The sequence below is a fragment of the Notolepis coatsorum genome, assembly GCF_963971535.1.
Source record: "Notolepis coatsorum genome assembly, chromosome: 16".
In the NCBI taxonomy this organism is placed as follows: Eukaryota; Metazoa; Chordata; class Actinopteri; order Aulopiformes; family Paralepididae; genus Notolepis; species Notolepis coatsorum.
The window spans coordinates 17,682,894-17,704,523 of record NC_140180.1 but is presented as its reverse complement, the minus strand read 5'-3'; the positions used below and the strand labels follow the sequence as shown (position 1 = coordinate 17,704,523).

The 21,630-nt window shown below is 43.7% G+C and overlaps 1 protein-coding gene across 2 annotated transcripts in view; it reads left to right on the top strand.

The window, feature by feature from the left end:
- The window catches only part of nr3c1 (nuclear receptor subfamily 3, group C, member 1 (glucocorticoid receptor)), a 62,854-nt gene that overhangs the window by 24,595 nt on the left and 16,629 nt on the right, over positions 1-21,630 (top strand). Inside the window, exons 3-7 of one of the 2 annotated variants that reach the window (XM_084332201.1) lie at positions 16,189-16,355; positions 16,931-16,987; positions 18,672-18,788; positions 19,556-19,837; positions 21,381-21,525. In XM_084332201.1, the coding sequence (XP_084188327.1) occupies positions 16,189-16,355; positions 16,931-16,987; positions 18,672-18,788; positions 19,556-19,837; positions 21,381-21,525 (768 nt within the window). The remainder of the gene's footprint in view (positions 1-16,188; positions 16,356-16,930; positions 16,988-18,671; positions 18,789-19,555; positions 19,838-21,380; positions 21,526-21,630) is intronic. The other variant, XM_084332202.1, reaches the window with a different exon arrangement.

Here is a 21,630-nt window from a genome sequence, read left to right as displayed (position 1 = left end):
CACAGGGCGGGGTGTTTTGTAATTACCGTACTTTTCGCACTATAAGCCGCACCTGACTATAAGCCGCAGCAGCTAAATTGAATGATGTGTACATATATAAGCCGCACTGGACTATAAGCTGCAGGTGTTTTAATGTTTAATTACCATATGTAAGGGTTCGTGCACAGAGGGGATTGTCACAATACTGTCGGACAAATAACAAGAATTAACTCATTTACAAGTTGTATTAAGTTTAGCAAATAAGGGAACAGATAAATAACATTTCAATGCAGTAAAAAAAGCTATATTTTCGGGTTTGGTCCACATATAAGCCGCACCGTTATATAAGCCGCAGGGTCGAAAAATGGGGAAAAAAGCCGCGGCTTATAGTCCGAAAAGTACGGTAACAGCATTGGTTACGGCCCTGTTCCATTTGGATGTGTCACGGCCACTCCAGTGAGACGGCGTGCACAATGCCCCGGCCCCTGGCACGCCTAAATGGCTTGATTGATGTTATTAATTACACCTGTGTTTGCCCTGCGATGTCAAAATGGCCGCCGCGAGGAGCGTATTCTATTCTATAAACGGCCAAAAATGGACAGAAATGGAAAAAGGAATGGATAGAAAGAGCAGTTGAGGTGTCTTCTCCCATGCATGGGATTTTCCATGGCAGCTTTTCACACAAGACATCCAAACAGTCTCTTAGCCCAGAACTCCGCCTGCCGTCGACACACTAAGTCTATGGCAGCCAGTTACCATCCACATGTGGGCGTCTTGCCCCCAGACATGTGACGTCAGCCCCCCCTAAGCCCCACTGGGGTTGTGTGAGGGCACCGCTTTACCACATGTGTACATCGTCTGTTACAGACCCACCAGCAGCAAGTACAGAGATCCCTGTCAAGAGGTGGTCAAAATTGTTTAATCAAGATGATTGGGGGGGGGGGGGGGGGGGGTGTAGTAGTGGAGCGAACACACAAGCATGTGCATATTCTCTGTATCACAAAGACGTGCAGAACACACAAGCATGTGCATATTCTCTGTATCACAAAGACGTGCTGCAGTGGTGAGACTTTGTTCCAATACATTCTTGCCTGAACCGCCAGTGGGAGACTTGCTAAAGCCCGGCTGACATTCACGGCTGAAAGGGTGTCAGGAATTACCATGCAGGACACTGTGCCACAGGCTTTAAGTGAAGCCCCCTCTTTAAATACTGGATGATTGATCACAGTTTCATGTGCTCTAGTGTGTGTGTGTGTGTGTGTTAAGGCTGTCCCCGAAGCCTCTTTTTGGGATTCGAACTTCGTCAGGGTTTTTCGAACGGACGTTCGAACCTTCGTTTTTAATAATAATTTAAAAAAAAATCAATCTGATTAAATGAGTATTTTTATTTATTAAATCAACTTTCTAGCCCCAGCCCAACTAAATCAATTAAATCAACTTTCTTTAATGAATATAACTCAGTTTATTTTAATACTATAATATTAGTTAGGGGTGCACGGCACCGATGTATCGGTCGGGTATCGGTATCGGCCGATAAGTGCCTTGTTGACTGCAATCGGCCTATCGGCCGATAAGCTTGAATGTGCCGATGGCAGTAGCCGATAAATATCCATCAATTTGTGTCGCGTCAAAAGGCAAGCTACTGCATCAAAGTTACTACTTATGATTAACAAATGTATTAGTTTTGTGGCATTAATGTTATATAGTTTGTGTTACACATTCAATAACATCAGCATATTATTTACCCGAACGTAACAAGCATTACTCGTTCATACTAGCTCAGTTCCTTCCGTTGCTCATAGAGCCCTTAGTTTTACCCATTCTGCAATCTGTTAATAAAGTTTTCAATCAGACACATGTATAGAAAGGCTTTGTTTTATTATAACATTCGTTGCAGTAAAATCATTATGCCTCGTTTAGTCATCCTGCGGAGCTAAAAGCTAAACGTCGGCCGCACCACCGCGGGGATCTAACGTTGTTGTTGTAGACGAGCTCAGCTCTCGTCAAAATCAATGGCGAACAAAAGCGGAAGTAAGAAATGTATACGCGCTTGCCGATTGGTGGTAACAGAGGCGGGTGCAAGCGGTGTGTGACGTAATTGGCAGAATCGACTGTCAAAATTTCATTGGTTGAGGTGCATGTTGCTGTGTTTTAGTGTGTGCGTGTTGCTGTGTTTTAGTGTGTGCATGTTGCTGTGTTTTAGTGTGTGCATGTTGCTGTGTTTTAGTGTGCATGTTGCTGTGTTTTAGTGTGTGCATGTTGCTGTGTTTTAGTGTGTGCGTGTTGCTGTGTTTTAGTGTGTGCATGTTGCTGTGTTTTAGTGTGTGCATGTTGCTGTGTTTTTAGTGTGTGCATGTTGCTGTGTTTTAGTGCAGTGGTTCTCAGCTGGTCTAGCCTCGGGACCCAACACAACATTTTCCTTAGTCATTTTTGAACCACTGTGATTTATAAAAAAATACACAATCTTTCATGCACAAACAAACTGTTAAAAACATGAAATAAACACAAAGTGCAACTAGGGCTAAAAACCCAATGAAATAAAATAATAATAAATAATATATGCTTCTTAGCAGATTTCTTAGCTTAACATAACAGACCTAAGTTTGGGGGAACTAATGGGATAACTGGGGTTGCAACTAGGGCTGGGCGATATGGCCTAAATATGATATCACGATATTTTCTGACCTTTCGGCGATACACGATACACATCACGATGTTTTTCTTTTTTACCCCAAACAATTCATTATCAGGCTTACCAAGACAGTATTTGAGTTTGCAAGCTAACATTAAAGACAAAATAAAATACCCATGCATTTAGCATTTTTATATTATATATTAGATTTAGATTATTAGATTATATATTGCATATATTTAGCAATGAGATATTATATGATTTAGATATGAAATATGATGAATTGAAAATGGGGGACCCTGATGTAAACAAGACTAAAGTCTTTCTCTGGTCTGCATCCCCTTAACAATTGTATGTATTGAGCTGTACTGTACCCATTCTGCAATATGTTAGTAAAGTTTTAAATCAATCAATCAATCAATAAATAGCATTTTTATGAAACTACTGTATATATGTATGTCTCTAAATGTTTTGATGAATTGAAAATGGAGGACCCTTATGTAAAAAAGCCAAAAGTCTTTTTCTGGTCTTCATCCTCCTGTACTGTATTGTACCCATTCTGCAACCTTTTAATAAAGTTTTCATTCATTCATTCTGACGGAAACATAATAATTTTGATTGACAGTCGAGTCTGCCAATTACATCACAGCGCTTGCACCCGCCCTGCTGTTCTTAGCACCAATCGGCAAGCGCTATATTAGTTTTTGACTTCCTGAATGTCCTGTGTGCTGAACAACAACAAAGCTACTAACGTTAGCTCCCCGCGGCCGTCGAGTAGGAGACCAGTGCTCCACAGGATGACTAAATGAGGCATAATGATTTTACTACAACGAATGTTATAATAAAAGCCTTTCCATACATCTGTCTGATTGAAAACTTTATTAACAGACCGCGGAATGGGCATATCTCAGCACGGGCTGAGATATGAACGAGTAACGTGTGGACAGATTGACGCGACACAATCCTCTTGGGCAAAACATCACGATATCCACGATACGTTGAAAAAGTGTATAGTTAATGAACTGTACCCGATATTTATATAATATCGTCATATCGCCCAGCCCTAGTTGCAACAAAAGGGCAACTAGGGCTAAAAACCCAATGAAATAAAATAATAATTCATTCATTCTTTTATTTATTTTTTGAATAAAGTTTCATAGAAATCTTAGTCAAACCTTTAGTATTATGGATATTAAACATGCTGGCAGAGTACATGCATCCATGTTGTTGTGAACATTTTAATTAAATAAAGAAATTCCCTATCCATAGTCGCCGTGGGAAAAAATAAAATAAAATAAATTCCCTACCTACCCATGGCCTTAACTGACAACCAACAGGAAACAAACAATATTTTTTGTTATGCCTAACAGACCTACAGTAAGTTTGGGGGAACTAATGGGATAACTGGGGTTGCAACAAAAGTGCAACTAGGGCTAAAAACACAATGAAATAAAAGAATAAATAATAATAAATAATATATCCTTCTTAGCAGACTTCTTAGCTTAACATCCCAGGGAACTAAAGGGATAACTGGGGATGTTGTTTGCTCCTGACAAGAGTCTCAAAGTCTGGGGTGATGGTAGACAAAGCAACTCTGAGGTCATGCTCAATGTCCAATCTGTTCCTCTGCTTTGTCTTCAGCTGGATCAGAGCTGAGGAGGCCACTTTCACAGTTTTTTTTAACACTTTCTTTGCCAGGCTTATGTACATCATTATACCATCCTCTGCCAGCTCTATTTGTCTATGGAGAAGTTCCCCTTCTTTGCAGGGCTATAACTTTTTAAATTGTATTGCTAAATTGACATTATTATGGCCCATTCAACGTCAATTATCTATCATTCAGGATGTGGGAACGTTATACTTTTTCATTCACATATTCATACTAAAATACGGTCTAAAGTATAAATATGTTTTTATCGTTTTCTGCAGCATTCTGCAGAACGTGATTTATAGCCCTAAATGCATTATATTGATGATCAAATACAGTTTGATAGCGATCGGCGCGAGATAAAAAAAAAATCAAATGGACGTGCTTCTAGAAGTTACTACTTATCTGATGTTGACCGGATGGGGGGGGGGGGTCGTTTATAATTCCGTGGCCAACGTTAGATGATTCATCTAGTGTGGGTGATATGATCATTAGAGCAGTTTGTATCGAACACGGTAAAAAAAAAACGCTGAAACTTACCCCAGTCTCCTCGGGCCGTTGGGCGATGAGCGTGGAGCAAAAATATTCCTATTATGGGATGTTGAAATATGCGATCCATCTCCAGGTTGTATAATAGTATATACGTCCAAATCATGTTGTTTATCGAGTTATTGGTAACGGATCGCTATCCATTGTGTCGCGCTCGAGTCCCGGGACCTATAGCGAGTAGGGATGGGTACCGAATTCGGTACTTTTGAGGTACTGAACCGAAACACGTCGGTACTACCGAGTATCGAATCAAGTGAGAAACAAAAAAAAAAAAAAAAAAACGTATTATTTTTTTTACTTTTTTTACTTTTTTTTTTTTCTTTTCATGTCAACGTTCACACGCACAATATATGCTTACCTAGGATTTGACTTGATTTAACAACAAAGCAGTCGGAGCAATGGCAAGCCGAAAACTGTCGAAATTGTAGTTATTTGAAGTTTGGATATTTTTTTTTTACGACTGAGGTAGGTAAATTAAATTTCTTGAGACTAAAGTACCGAAAAAAGGTACCGTTGGGTACCGGTATCGATTCACAGGTACCGGTACCGGTATCGGTTCAAATGTGAAAGGTACCCATCCCTAATAGCGGGTGATCGGACCAAATTTGGATGAGCACCAGTTTCCGTTTCCGGTTTGGGCGATCCGCCGATCGGCCACCAGATGGCGCTCTTGAACCGTTGGAGAGTTGAGAGGGGATCAACAGTAGATCTCAAGTCTCCGGGGGAGAAATATGATTGCGATCACAGATTTTTGAAATATTGATCTCAATGACGTGTTACGGCGTCATTGGCAGAATTAGCATGGCGGGGAATGACGAGTTAAGGCGTCCTTGGCGACCAAAGTGTTAATACACACATCCGCGACCCACTCAAAATGGCCCCGCGACTCACTTTTGGGTCACGACCCACCAGTTGAGAAACACTGCTCTAGTGTGTGCATGTTGCTGTGTTTGAGTGGGTGTGTGTGTGCAATGCTACTGTGCTCTAGTGTGTGCATGTTGCTGTGTTTTAGTGTGTGCATGTTGCTGTGTTTTAGTGTGTGCATGTTGCTGTGTTTTAGTGTGTGCATGTTGCTGTGTTTTAGTGTGTGCGTGTTGCTGTGCTCTAGTGTGTGCATGTTGCTGTGTTTTAGTGTGTGTGTGCATGCTGCTGTGCTCTAGTGTGTGCATGTTGCTATGTTTTAGTGTGTGTGTGTGTGTGTGTGCATGCTGCTGTGCTCTAGTGTGTGCATGTTGCTGTGTTTTAGTGTGTGTGCATGCTGCTGTGCTCTAGTGTGTGCATGTTGCTGTGTTTTAGTGTGTGCATGCTGCTGTGCTATAGAGTAGAAGTACTTTATTGATCCCAAGGGAAATGTGTTGCGGTGCTCTATTGTGTGCTTGTTGCTGTGCTCTAGCTGTGTGCTGCGGTGCTCTAGTCATGCTCTGACCGATGGTAAACTCTGTGGGAATGTGAGCACTTCCTGTTAGGCACCAGGCGCTCAGATCAACATATGGTTTTCAGAAAAAGGAAATTCTCTCTCCGCACTTTGTCATGCAACTGTGATCGCTCTGCCACTGCCGGCGCACCAAAACCGATATCGGGGGGTGCGGCTTCTCACGCAAGGCACGGTCTGTCTTACCAGGCCCTGGGAACGTCCTCTCATCATGATACATCTTCAGAGGGGAAACCGTCGACTAGTGTGAAACGCGTAGAGCGGCAAACAAATAAAGTGTGAAGTGTGGGTTTTCCGCTGGTTTGCCTCGACAAGTGTCGGCGGAGCAGGCAACCCTCCCAGGCCTAATGTGTTGTTTTGGAGTGAAGCAGCACAACATGCGCTAATTGGATTTAGCCCAGTAGCCTAAAGCCGGTTCATAGCAAAGCCTCCCCAGCTCACACCTTTAGCCCTGATCCCAGCGGTCCAATGAAGGGCAAGCGGGCTTCTTCCCCTCCCGGCCCGGTGACAACAACACTCTGGTGACATCGGCCGACACCCCACCCCACCTGCCCCCCCACTCACCCCGCTTGGGTGACCAGGGCAAGCGGGCTTCTTCCCCTCCCGGCCTGGTGACAACAACACTCTGGTGACATCAGCCGACACCCCCCCCCCAACCGCCCCGCTTGGGTGACCAGGGCGACGGCGTCTTTCCTCTGTGGCCGGGATCGGTGGGTTTGGGTGGAGCGTCTCTCGCTCCAACGCCTGTTGGCTTTGTGCTGTGAGGAGAGCCCCCCCCCCCCCCCCCTCGTAAATCTCCCACCGCCGGCGCACATAAATACCAATCTGTCCTCCGGCGGTCACGTGACCGGGCAGATGGCAACAACGGCGGTTGATTGCATCATGGTTTGCCACACAGCCGTGTGTGGCGTATATGAAATGTATTTATAACCGGCAACTCCATTTGATGATATTCCTGTGTTTTGCGAGGGACCGTCCGTTGCATTCCAAACGGCAAGGCTTCACACTCACGGGCCGAGCGAGTGGTCGAATGATCTCGGCTTAGAGCCCGCCCGCTCATAAGTGGATAGCCTGCACACTGCGCGCTAATGATGCACATCACTCACCGTGGCCAGCGGCAACTTACTGGATGGATGTATTAGTGACTAAGTGTTTTCTGATTATAGTGCCCCGTGACTAGTGACAATAAAGGTGCAGGAGCTCACGTGGCTCGCGGTTCTGTTGACTTTTTCACTTTCACTTCCTCTCACGATTCACCACTTGTTTTTGTTTTTTTTAACACGTGAATTGTGACCCCAGAGGAAGGATGAGGGGCACAATGAATGCCTTGCTACTAGAGGTCGACTGATGGTGGATTTATTTTTAAATGCAGATGTAATAATGATAGTTTGGAGCAGAAAAGGGCAGGTAATGATAAACTTTATTTGTATAAATGGACAGCATTTATATATATTTTATCCAAAGCGCTTTACAACTTATGCCTCACATTCACCTATTCACTCACACATTCACACACCCGACGGCGGAGGCGACCGTGCGAGGTGCCAACCCAGCCCGGGGGTTAAGTGTCTTGCTCAAGGACACTCTTTCACACAGGCACGGGAGGAGCCGGAATCGAACCGGGAACCTTCCGATTACAAGACGACCGCTCTACCTCCTGACCCACTGTCGCCCCACCTTTCATACAAGAATTGCTGCCCAAAGTGCTTAACGGCAGTAATGTAGACACAAAATAGACATAGGCATATAATGAGCTTAAAATGTGCATGATTATAGACCATAATATAATTTTAGATCATAAAATGAGCAGAGACTAGAGTAAGAGGAATACGAGAAATGTGACAGAATAAAAGCAGTGCAATAATATAATATAAGCTCATTTACAGTGCAATAATCATAAAAATAGGCGTAGAATTAGCAATAAATAAATAAAATAAAATTGCTTTCATCTACAATACAATAGTGTGGATGTAATGTAGCAGCGTGTATTAAAAGGCTAAGGTGAAGAGGTACGTTTTTAGCTTACTTTTGAAAATATGATCTAGCCTCCCTAATGTCCATACATAGGTAGAGTGTTCCATTGGCACCCCTGCAAAAGATACTTATAATAATAATAATAATTAATTGCATTTATATAGCTTTTCTAGACACTCAAAGCGCTTTACAATGTAGGGTGGAAATTGCCTCCTTCACCACCACTGGTAGCACCCAACCTTGGGCTATGCAGGCTCAATGGCTACCATACAATGGCACCCGGCACACATCACACTACTAGTGGCTGAACGGCTCAGGAGACAGGGATTGATATCATTCAATTAAGGGGAAGGGATGATTAGGTGGCCTTGATGTCAGACAGAGACTTGATTGGGAATTTGGCCAGGAACATAGAGGAACCCCCTACTATTTATGATAGGCGTCCTGGGTTCTTTAACGATGAGGGCAGGGGGCGAAATTAAAGCCTGCCGCCCGCCAGGGGCGGTCAGTTTTTACCTTTGGCGCTTGCCACTGAGAGCCCTGCCCGCCGTGTGGCGTGTAGACGTGTAGTTCATAACGATACTCTTATTTTGGAAATCTGTGCGGGTCTCTTTTCCGGCCCAAGCGCAGCTAGAGTCATAATATCGATGGCTCCGGCAGTTAGCAGCATTCGGTTCGTATGATATTCTTATTTTGAAAAAAAACGTGGCAACGAGTCATATCCGCCCAGCCGGGCCAGCCCTGCAGCGGGATACTATTGGCTTCTGCTCGTATCAACACAGAGCGGCCCGCAGCTCTAGTGCCACTGCTAACGTTAAGCTCTCAGAATGATAGCAGCTCGCCCGCAGCATCTAGTGCTAACGTTAAGCTCTCAGAATGGTAGCAGCTTGCCCGCAGCATCTAGTGCTAACGTTAAGCTCTCAGAATGATAGCAGCTCGCCCGCAGCATCTAGTGCTAACGTTAAGCTCTCAGAATGATAGCAGCTCGCCCGCAGCATCTAGTGCTAACGTTAAGCTCTCAGAATGATAGCAGCTCGCCCGCAGCATCTAGTGCTAACGTTAAGCTCTCAGAATGATAGCAGCTCGCCCGCAGCTCTAGTGCTAACGTTAAGCTCTCAGAATGGTAGCAGTCTGCTCTAGTCTAGATCGGACCTACATGAGCTACCGTTACTGTTTAAACAATGACCCAGTCAACTATTCACTTTTAGTGTAATACATGACGAGGCATTGTCTAACGGTATCTAGCTGGCTAGCTACTGTCGATATCAACATGACTCGAGTGCATAATACCTCCGTTCCCTCGTTAGCTAGCTCACGTTAGATCTATATATCCCAGTAAACTAAATTGTCTTAACGTTATCTAGCGGGCTAGCAGTAGCTACAGATAGCTCCTGATATCAATGTCTTATAACATTGATTCAACGCGTATTCTAGCTGAGGGCTTGATGAATGTGATTAGACCAAAGAACCGCAATATTATACCAATAGGGTCCAGCTGCAGCGCCGGAGAATCCTTGCATGCTGAATGTAGAGTATTAGTATAGGGTCTAGCTGCATCGCCGGAGAATCCTTGCTGGAGCTGGAGGCTACTCAAGTATACACAGACAGTGGAGCTGTTTGCAGATAGCGAGCATTTTGACTTATTGCGTGGTGGCGATGTCTCGCAGACAGGGGAGGAAACTAACTTTTTGGCTTACCAGCCAACTGGCGAGTATCTGATTTTTTTTACCAGCCAAACAGATTTTTTACCAGACAAAAAAAATCGCTAATTGTGATAATTACTTCTTTGTATGTCTTCGTCTAAATAGATTTTCAATCATAGTAAAATAATCACACCGTGTCTCTACTCTTTAAAATATGTATTAGCATAAAACATTAATCTCTACTCTTCACAATATTAGCATAAAACATATTAACATGAAAGAGGTATCTATTCTGGACTGGGTTGGGCTGAACTGGGCAGTGAAAGATGCTGGGTTGGACTGGGTTGGGCAGTGAAAGAAAAAAACCGAAGTATGTTGTGAAGTGTATAGATAGATGTGAAATATATAGATGTAGCAGTAGTCTATCTGTATGTCATATGTTATGATGAATTGAAAATGCCGTACTGTATTGTACCCATTCTGCAATCTGTTAATAAAGTTTTCAATCAATCAAGTTAACTTTGAACCTCGGTTGTCAAGCCTCGTCAATGTTGTGTATGCATCTGGGTAGGCACACTGTGCCTTTAAGACAGCACGGTGGTCTTACGACAGTACCGTCAAGTGTTGTGGTAACGTCAGTTGGGTTGGTGTGCTGTTGTACACAGTGCACTGGTTGAGCTTAGCTAGCCCCTTTCGTGACTGCGATGTGCAAGCCAGGGGCTTTTGAGCATGAAATAAAATGTCTAACCTTACGTCGTAGTCCGGTGCTTTTTTGGAAACATTATAGTCATAACAGATACACCTAGCTGGCTGCTTTGAGCACACAGGGCTAACGTTAGCTAGCAAGCAGCTATCGCTAAAACTAGAAGCTAACCACTGTATACATTTCCAGTAGACTAACATTACACCTCTGTGATTTAAATGTGTCCTTAGTAACTTATACTCGAGGGTTGTACTAGGGTTGGATGCAGTTCCCCGTTGGTCAGTCTGTCTGTTTTCCATCTTCTGCTGTGTTTAACGTTATCCGTTTGCGAGTGCTCCTGATGGCTAGCCTAGTAACGCAGGACTTTTATCATTATATGTCCGCGGGTTGGCCAGTACTGCGCAAACTTTTATTAAACATTATATGTCCGCGGGTGGTCTTGTGCAGTGCTCTCGTGGCACTGTCAACTAAAGCGAGCACTCAGAAGACGCGCACCGTTTGCCAGTGCAGTGATTGCAGAATGTTTATTTTTTTTGTATACTCGCCAGACTGGCGAGTGGTCTTCATGAATCACTCGCCAAACGTAAAAAATACTCGCATTTGGCGAGTAAAGTGGCCTAATTTCCTCCCCTGCTCGCAGATAATACAACTACAAGTATGATTATATAATATATATTTTATTTAAAAAAAATGTATATAAAATATATATATATATTTTTTTTAATCAAAAAAATTTGGCAGGTAAGAAATATGCTTGGCGGGTAGATTCTTCCCATCTACCCGCCACTGGCCGGTGAGTCAAAAAGTTAATTTCGCTCCCTGGATGAGGGAAGAAGCACGGCTCTATCTGTTAGAAAACTTGTTATTCTTGTTAAAACTGTGACATTCCATCAGGCATGAAGGTATGATGGTCCTGGCGGCCATATAGACGTATATAGAGTCTGTCTTCATAGTACAGTTCAGATCAGGTCATTCATTATTTCTTAATAACACTACATTTTGTGTACAATGAATGTCATAAGGGGTGAAAAACACCTGTTCAATTTATATCTGAATTAAAGAAGAAAAAAGACGTTCTTACTGTCTTCTACTATAATGTACTATGCTACTATGTCTTGTCTATACTACTACTATGTACTATTCCACTATACCTATACTACTACCTACTATGCTAATATGTCTATATACTACTACCGTACCTACTATGCTAATATGTCTGTATATACTACTATCTACTATGTACTATTCTACTATACCTATACTACTACCTACTATGCTAATATGTCTGTATATACTACTATCTACTATGTACTATTCTACTATACCTATACTACTATGCTAATATGTCTATATACTACTATAGTATCTACTAGGGCTGGACGGTATGGTCTAAAATGTATATCACGGTATAATTTGAAGCATAGACTGTAACGGTATATATCGCGGTATATTAATTTATCTTAAAATGGCTACCGTTAGCTAGGGATGGGTACCGAATTCGGTACTTTTGAGGTACCGAACCGAAACACGTCGGTACTACCAAGTGAGAAACCAAAAAAATAAAATTAACTTTTTTTTTTTCATGTCAACGTTCACACGCACAATATATGCTTACCTAGGATTTGACTTGATTCAACAACAAAGCAGTCGGAGCAATGGCAAGCCGAAAACTGTCGAAATTGTAGTTATTTGAAGTTTGGATTTTTTTTTACGACTGAGGTAGGTAAATTAAATTTCTTGAGACTAAAGTACCGAAAAAAGGTACCGTTGGGTACCGGTATCGATTCACAGGTACCGGTATCGGTTCAAATGTGAAAGGTACCCATCCCTACCGTTAGCCCGTTGCTGCGCTAAAGCAAGTCTCCTCTCAGCCTCCTTAGCCAAAATGAAATGCCCAAACTATATGGCAAGGTCCGTGAGCAAGTGGAGAAAAACTCAGTACAATTAAACACTATGCAACGACCACTGCAAACGTTGAGTGAATCGTCAAGTAACGTTAACGCCATTGCTACTGCTGTGACTAGCTGCTCTAGTCTACCGGTCACAAGGTATGAAGATATAGTCAAAATCCATACCGTAGCGCAAATTCATACCGTTTATACCGTCCAGCCCTAGTATCTACTATGTACTATTATACTATACCTATTACCTATACCAGGGCTGTACAGTGCGATGATATCGTCGCGAATTGCCCCTTTAATTGGCCGTTGCGATTGGTAAATATTATCTGGGGGCGGGCTTGCGAGTAGTGCTTTCAAGCCTTGGATTCGCATTTCACTCCTAAATTATCCAAGGCGTGTGATGACGCGATGATGTCACTCACGCGAGCTGAGCAGTGAGCACTCAGCAGGTATGATCAGCGAGCTGCGGCGTCTGCTCCTCCTCAGCGCTCTCGCACCCGTGGCTGTTGTAAACACTGGGACCTCGGTGAGCCTGCCAGCCGGCTAGCTACTGATAGCTATCAACAAATGCTCCAGTAAGTCTAGTAGTGCATGATAGCTTGCGTTAGCTTACTGTTCAAAACGAAATGTCCCATTAAACTAAATAGTTCAGATAGCTCCGTCCTGATATCAATGTCTTATAACACTGAGTCGATGCGTATTCGAGCTGAGGGCACGCTGTATAGTCAATAGGGACCAGCTGCAGCGCCGGAGAATCCTGGCCGTAGCTGGAGGCTACAGTATAGGGTCCAGCTGCAGCTCCGGAGAATCCTGGCCGTAGCTGGAGGCTACTCAGTACACACAGACAGTGGAGCTGGTTGCATATAGCGAGCATTTAGACTTGTTGCGTGGTGGCGATGTCTCGCAGATAATACAACTACAAGTATGATTATATAATATATATATTTTATTAAAAAAAAAATTATATATATATATATATATTTTTTTTTTAAATCAAAAACAATCGATATAAATAATGGTAAAATTGTTATTAAAAATTTTTCCCCTAAAAAATATTTTTTGTGCAAGTGTGCCCCTAGTGAAAAAGCTTAGCGTACAGCCCTGTATACTACTACCTACTGTGCTAATGTCTATACTTCTATCTACTATGTACTATTCTACTATACTATACTACTACCTACTGTGCTAATATGTCTATACTTCTATCTACTATGTATTATTATACTATACTACTACCTACTGTGCCAATATGTCTATACTACTATCTACTATGTACTATTATACTATACTACTACCTACTGTGCTACTGTGCTAATATGTCTATACTACTATCTACTATGTATTATTATACTATACTACTACCTACTGTGCTAATATGTCTATACTACTATCTACTATGTACTATTATACTATACTACTACCTACTGTGCTAATATGTCTATACTACTATCTACTATGTATTATTATACTATACTACTACCTACTGTGCTAATATGTCTATACTACTATCTACTATGTACTATTCTACTATACTATACTACTACCTACCTACTGTGCTAATATGTCTATACTACTATCTACTATGTACTATTCTACTATACTATACTACTACCTACCTACTGTGCTAATATGTCTATACTACTATCTACTATGTATTATTATACTATACTACTACCTACTGTGCTAATATGTCTATACTACTATCTACTATGTACTATTCTACTATATTATACTACTACCTACCTACTGTGCTAATATGTCTATACTACTATCTACTATGTACTATTATACTATACCTATACTACTACCTACCTACTGTGCTAATATGTCTATACTACTATCTACTATGTATTATTATACTATACCTATACTACTACCTACCTACTGTGCTAATATGTCTATACCACTATGCACTAAAGAGTGTCGCACTCGTGTACCCCTCCTGCTGACTTGTTGTTCACAATCTGTAAGTCGCTCGCTTTGGATGAAAGCGCCAGCTAAATTACTTCATGTAATGTTAGTAACATTGTTTTGAATTGCATATTTGATGAACATTTTTATAATAAAACACAAGATACTTGTTGTGCCCTAACGATTAGGCTCGACACTCAATGAAGAAACTCAAGCCCATTATTGTCAAGAGAAAGTCTTAACCTGCCTATAACTGATTATACTGTGGAGCTACACACACTCCCCAATGTTATTCCATGGCCCATAATGGCACAGCCGAGTTCAGTGGACCCAGTGCCCTCCTGGCGTGAGCTCGGAGGTATTGACGGTGCCCCTGTTCTACATAGCGGCCGCCCCGCCACAACCCAACATGAACCCGTATCGCGTATCAAATCGTATCCCGTTCCGGGAGTATCGTCACGCCCATAGATAGAGGCACAGGGCTATTGACCTCGCCCCACAAGGGAGAAATAGCACTAGATGTGTTTTATTGACCACACTGCAGCTGTGCTCAGGATTCATCGGTGCCCCCCCCCCCGAATGCCGCAGCCTCTCGCAGACGGGGCAGACTCCTCTGGGCGGGGGGGGGGGGGGACGCGGTCCGCCGGGTGCCTCTGTGCCACCGGAGCGTCCCCTCCTCACGTCTGAGTCCAGGCTACAGGCTGCAGCAACAACGCCCACACTGACTGTGGCCTGGCCTGCCTTCATGGCATGAAGATAATAACCTGATCTTATCTTAACTTATCTGTGAACCTTGTGAGCTCCTCTGGCGCAGCAACCTACACATAACCGCATTAGTGACCCGGGTTGGCAGGCGGCTTCGAAAAAGCGTCTCTTATCGAGTGGGTGTTTGTTTTGGTGGCGGTGGCAGGCACGCAGACTGGGCAGGCAGATACGTGTGTGTGTGTGTGTGCTGCTTCGCCCCCGGGCCTCCATATCCTTTCCGTGTGGGCGTTGTTGTTGTTGTTGTTGTGGCGGCCAGGGCGGGTTGAAAAGGGGGAGGGGACCTCTGGCGCATGGATCATGCAGCAAAGCCAGGCCCCCTCTAGTGGCGCCTTTGAGGAAGTGCATCTCAAACCTTTGTGTCTCTGACTGTGTGTGTGTGTGTGTGTGTGTGTGTGTGGGATCATTTATGTGCAAATCAAAGTGAGCAGACTTCCCCGCATGACAACCGCTGGCATCATGATCTGACCACAGGTCCTCAGATAGTGTAGTAGACTGTGGAGGAAGCAGAGGAGCCACAGCGGGGACTCTCCCTCTCTTCAGAGGCCGGGCACTCGGGCTGAGCCGGGGGACATGTGAAGTACAACAAAGCCGCCATTGACTCCCAGTTTGGAAAATGTGCTCGCGTTTATAGCGTGTTGGTAAACATTCTCGGGCGCTCAAAAAAAAACTGTAAATACTTGGAACTAAATCTGGAAAAGCGAGAGGATGCTCTAATTCAGGAAAAGGACTCGACTGTGTGCCGTAGGGTTTTATGTATTCCAGCTGCCGCAGCTGCTTCAGATTGGACCTCTTTGCACAACTGCAGTAAGAGTGTCATGTATTACATGCCCTCAGATTATCACTGACATGCTCCACGTTCACCGGGGGGGGAGCTTTTGTGATGTTAGTGTTTCTAATTATCCCGACATTAGACATCAAATCAATTGGATTACATTTTAGCTTTCATTTTTTCTTTTTTTCCCCCCCAGAGTGATTTAAAAATGTGTTTCCACTTAACTTGAGAGATTTAATCAGGCTGACCTTTCCCTCTCGTCTTCTCCTCTTCCCCCAGTTCTACCTCCAGACAGGACGGGGGCGCTGCCACGTCCTTGGCCCAGGGAAAGGCCAGCGGGGGCACTCACAAGATCTGCCTGGTGTGCTCCGACGAGGCCTCCGGCTGCCACTATGGCGTCCTCACCTGCGGGAGCTGCAAGGTCTTCTTCAAGAGAGCGGTGGAAGGTAGGGCTGACTCCATACACAGGGTTATTTTGATTGGTATTGCAATGACGATTATTAAACACGATTACTCATTGATTTGAGAACATCCATACGACTGAATTTGTTTTAGCTTTCTTCTCGACCAAAGACGTTTTAACCTCTTAACGGTTCCCCGTACCGCATACGGTACACCACGGCCCGCGTCGCAGCACTTTGCTCTCGTTTGTCGGCTCCGGGCTGCATTTCTTTTCGCCGATCATCCGATATACATCGTTTGAAAGTTGCATTTACCGCCTTTCGATCGCCATGAAAATGATTGGTCACCGTTGTATCCAAGGAGTGTCCGCTCCGAAAAGCGATCCCAGACGGGCGGGTGAGAGTGGGGGAAGGTGGGGGACATTTGACGAAGAAGTTCTTTGTCCTGACTCAAGAGTCAGTATGAATGGAAGTGGAGGGCCATTTTGGATAATCACTGAATTATTGCGGTGCACACATTACAAAAATCTTTCTACAAAACCCATTTTCCGTGGGATATTTATAAACTTTGGACTGTATGACTATAAGACTTCAGGCTATGGAACCGTTGTGTTTTCCAGCTCCTACCTCTCATCTGGAACCCAAAAACAGGAATCTGGCAACAAGTCAACACGAAAGTAAGGAGAAAATATTTTATTTCAGTGTGTTCAAACCTGTTTCTCTAATACATTAGCACTCAAAGTGATTTTTCTTTATTGCTTTAGCAACTACAGAATGTTACCTTTCAAAATAGACCAGACTCATGCATGTGCTATAAGTATAAAGAAACCTTCCAAAAAAAAGGTCATGCAAATCGCTTTAGTTTTCTGCTAAATGGGGGGTAAGCTTAAGTTAAGGGGTTAAAAAATAACAGAGAAGCGCGCCGCGGCTCCCTCCTCCCTCTCAACACGAGCTGATACTACTGTTTGGGCCTGAGGGGGGAGGGGCGGAGCGCACCTCTGTGAAGGAAAGGTGCGCTGCATTTACAACACAAGACAGAATGAGAGCAACACCACGACATGCGGCACAATATTCGTTGTAGCTCAATGATCTTGTCTTCATGATCGTGGGAAAACCAAAATCGTAATTTAAATTGAAACTCGATTGATCGCCCAGCCCTAGTGGAAGGTACAGATTATGGGATGTTTTTCTTTTTACATTGTTCACTGACTAGAAGTTCATTGGTTGTCCTCTGGGCAGGAAATCTTTTTCCACCAATCGATTTAAGGTTTTTCTCGACAAATCTGTGAAACTGTGTTTCCTACACGCAGCCATGTAGGAGGACGTCTTTTTAGACCTAGCGGTTACCCCAAGAACTGCTTATCATTTTCCCCGGAAATAACATTTAAAATAAAAATACGAATCAACTTAACAAAGTTTTGGTCGACTAAGAAGACCAAACTGACTAACAAACAACTACCGTAGTTGTTTGTGGATTCATAAATTCAAGGTGAATCAGAATCAAGAGACGGGCGATTGACTTCACTGTTCAGGGTTGTTTCAATGAGTCTGCTGCACCACAGCCATCAGGACAAATAACTTTGACCTCTCTGTATTTGGCAAATGTTGTCCTCTCTCAAAACCATGCCCTCTTTTCTCGATCCTCCAATCGCAACTGTCGCTCGCATTCCCTGGGAAAAACAGAGCGATTGGAGGATCAAGAAAAGAGGGCGGGCTTTGAGAGAGGACAAAATTAGCCAAATACAGAGAGGTCAAAGTCATTTGTCCTGATGGCTGTGGTGCAGCAGACTCATTGAAGCATGACAAACACACGTGGTACCGTGACAGAAGGACGGCCCAGTGTGCAGAGACAGCATTCCAACCAGCAGACAGCAGACTATATATATATATATATCTTTTTGATACATATCATGTTGCTCAGATGCTGGAGTCATTATTATGCTGTTGCAAGTAGTACTGTACGATTAATCTATTTGCAATTGCGATGTCAGCCTGTGCAATTACTGTATATGACCACAAAAAAGGCTGCGATTTAATTAAATAAATGTGTGTGTGTGTGTGCTGAATGCATGCAAGTGAAAGCCTGCAACTTCTTAAATTAAATGTCCAAATCCGAGCAGTTAAAGAGCGTATGTATACGTGTGTGTGTATATATATACACACCTTATATTTGTTTATTATATCGCACTCACAAAAATATCGTCCACAATAATCGCACTCTTCGTGCAGCCCTGGTTGCAAGTTTAACGCTCGCTCCAGAGTGGAGTTCAGGGAAGGGAATTCTCAGAGTGTTTCTCATTTCCTCTGCAGTCTCCTGCTTCAGTCCATAACAGACTTGCCGTCTTCACGTGTGTCTTTCAGGGCAACATAACTACTTGTGCGCTGGGAGGAACGACTGCATCATAGACAAGATCAGAAGGAAGAACTGTCCAGCCTGCCGCTTCCGCAAGTGTCTGATGGCAGGGATGAACCTGGAAGGTACGGCTGAATGACGTTGATTGTGTGGTTCCAAAACTCTACAAACTCAAGAGATGCATTAGACCGGCACATTCGGGCACATTTTCATGGCAGTGGAAAAAAAAAAGGCCTTTTGGGGAAAACACACACACTGTTCCTATTGACTGCCACTGTGTTTGGCCTGTCTAAAAACTGGCGGCAGAGCGCTTGCATTATGTTAAAGGTTTGTCTTGTTAGTGCATCATGTTAAAGTCAAGCATTTACTTTCCAAACACTGGCCACCATTGAGCGTTCACACCACTGTGAAAGGTTAGGTTTGATTCGTTTTCAGACATGCCTATCCTCTCCAGTCAGCTGCAGGATATTTCCTCATTTCCCTACATGGACATTTAACTTGTAGTTTATGAACAACCACCATTTAATCCCTGTTTATTTCCCAGTCTTGTTTTCTCTGGGAAAGGGGGCATGGCGATACAAATTCAGTGTTCTCTCTCTCTCTCTCTCTCTCTCTCTCTCTCTATCTCTCTCTATTTCTATCTGTCTCTCACTCTCTTTCTGTCTCTGTCTCTCACTCTCTCTTTCTGTCTCTGTCTCTCACTCTCTTTCTGTCTCTCTCTCTCTCTCTCTTTTTCTCTCTCTCTATGTATCTCCATCTCTCTTTCTGTATCTCTCTGTCTATCAATCTCTCTGTCTCTTTCTGTCTCTCTTTCTGTCTCTCCCCCCCCCTCTCTCTCTCTCTCTCTGTCTCTCTGCACCTTGTTCTCATCACCCTCCTCGTCTCTCTGCAGCTCGTAAGACCAAGAAGCTGAACCGTTTAAAGGGCATCCAGCAGAGCAGCCCGGCGGAGTCCACCCCTCCCCCGCTGCCCGAGGCGCGCTCCCTGGTGCCCAAGTCCATGCCGCAGCTCATCCCCACCATGCTGTCGCTCCTGAAGGCCATCGAGCCGGACACCATCTACGCCGGCTACGACAGCACGCTGCCGGACACCCCCACCCGCCTCATGACCACCCTCAACAGGCTGGGAGGCCGCCAGGTCATCTCGGCCGTCAAGTGGGCCAAAGCTCTACCGGGTATGGGGGGGGGGACGTCCGTTCATTGTTATTGGTGAACTCGGTGTTGTCAAAAATGTCCCGTCAGATCCGTGTTATCAAAAGAAATGTCTTGTCAAACCGGTGTTATCAAAAGTGTCCTGTCACATCTGTGTTATCAAACATTTCCTGTCACATCCATGTTATCAGAAATGTCCCGTCAGATCCGTGTTATCCAATATGTCCCGTCACATCCGTGTTATCAAATATGTCCCGTCACATCCGTGTTATCAAATATGTCCCGTCACATCCGTGTTATCAAATATGTCCCGTCACATCCGTGTTATCAAAAGTGTCCCGTCACATCTGTGTTATCAAACATTTCCTGTCACATCCATGTTATCAGAAATGTCCCGTCAGATCCGTGTTATCCAAAATGTCCCGTCACATCCGTGTTATCAAATATGTCCCGTCACAGCCGTGTTATCAAATATGTCCCGTCACATCCGTGTTATCAAATATGTCCCGTCACATCCGTGTTATCAAATATGTCCCGTCACAGCCGTGTTATCAAATATGTCCCGTCACATCCGTGTTATCAAATATGTCCCGTCACATCCGTGTTATCAAATATGTCCCGTCACAGCCGTGTTATCAAATATGTCCCGTCACATCCGTGTTATCAAAAAAGTCCTGTCACATCCGTGTTATCAAAAATGTCCCGTCACATCCGTGTTATCAAGAATGTTTTGCTTTTGACGAGCTGATAATTTCACGGATCGTTCCTTGTTATTCTATGACCACGTGCTCAAGTCGGGTCTCATGACTGTAGCCTCAGAGCACCCCTGCCTGTACGTACAGAAGCGTGTACATTAGGGCTGCTGGAACACATTTCAATAGTCGTTTTTTTTTTTTTTTTCATTTGGAAAAAAATATATATATGAATTTGAATACCAACTGCCAGTCGGAAGGGGAAACGGGGTGAATGAGGAGAAGTGAAGACTCATGTGCCTGCAACACAAGCCAAGACATGCATGTAACAAAGCACAGCCCAGTGCCTATCAGCAGCACTACCAATAACAGCAAGTCCAACACACCAGGAACTTGGTCAATTGTACGCATTTTACAGCCACTTTATGTGGTAATGATGTGTAAATGTTATCATTAATATTCAAATGTGCCTCATTACAGTCTATTCACAGCGGAATGGTATTCTTGGGGACCACTGCCAGCCCTAGTGTCCATATGACAGGTGGCTACGTGTCTTAAAGCATATATACTGCAGTGCACAGTCGGCGAACAGCACCATGTTGATATTCCCATAGTAACGTGCCAACAATATGTATTAAATGATGTACAGGAATATACATGAAGCAAAGTGTATGAAAATTATACATGTTCCAATCCCTTTCCCTCTAGTCCTCTGCTTATTTGTTTAATGTTAGTTATTCACAAGTTAGTTTTTTGCCGCTAAATGTACGTGTTCTATTTGTGTTTGATATCACGTAAATGGAAAAAGAAGATGTTTATACATCAATATTAAACGTGGTTGTAGTGTACTCATACACCATTTGTTCCCCCCCAGGCTTTAGGAACCTGCACCTGGACGACCAGATGACGCTGCTGCAGTGCTCCTGGCTCTTCCTCATGTCCTTCGGCCTGGGCTGGAGGTCCTACCAGCAGTGCAACGGGAACATGCTCTGCTTCGCGCCAGACCTCGTCATCAACGAGTACGTCCACCCTGCCGCCGCCTCTGGTCGCTCTCGTCTGACCATACGTGCCTATTTTCATTTCATTTCAAGCCATTATTTATACAGGTAGAAATCTCATTGAGA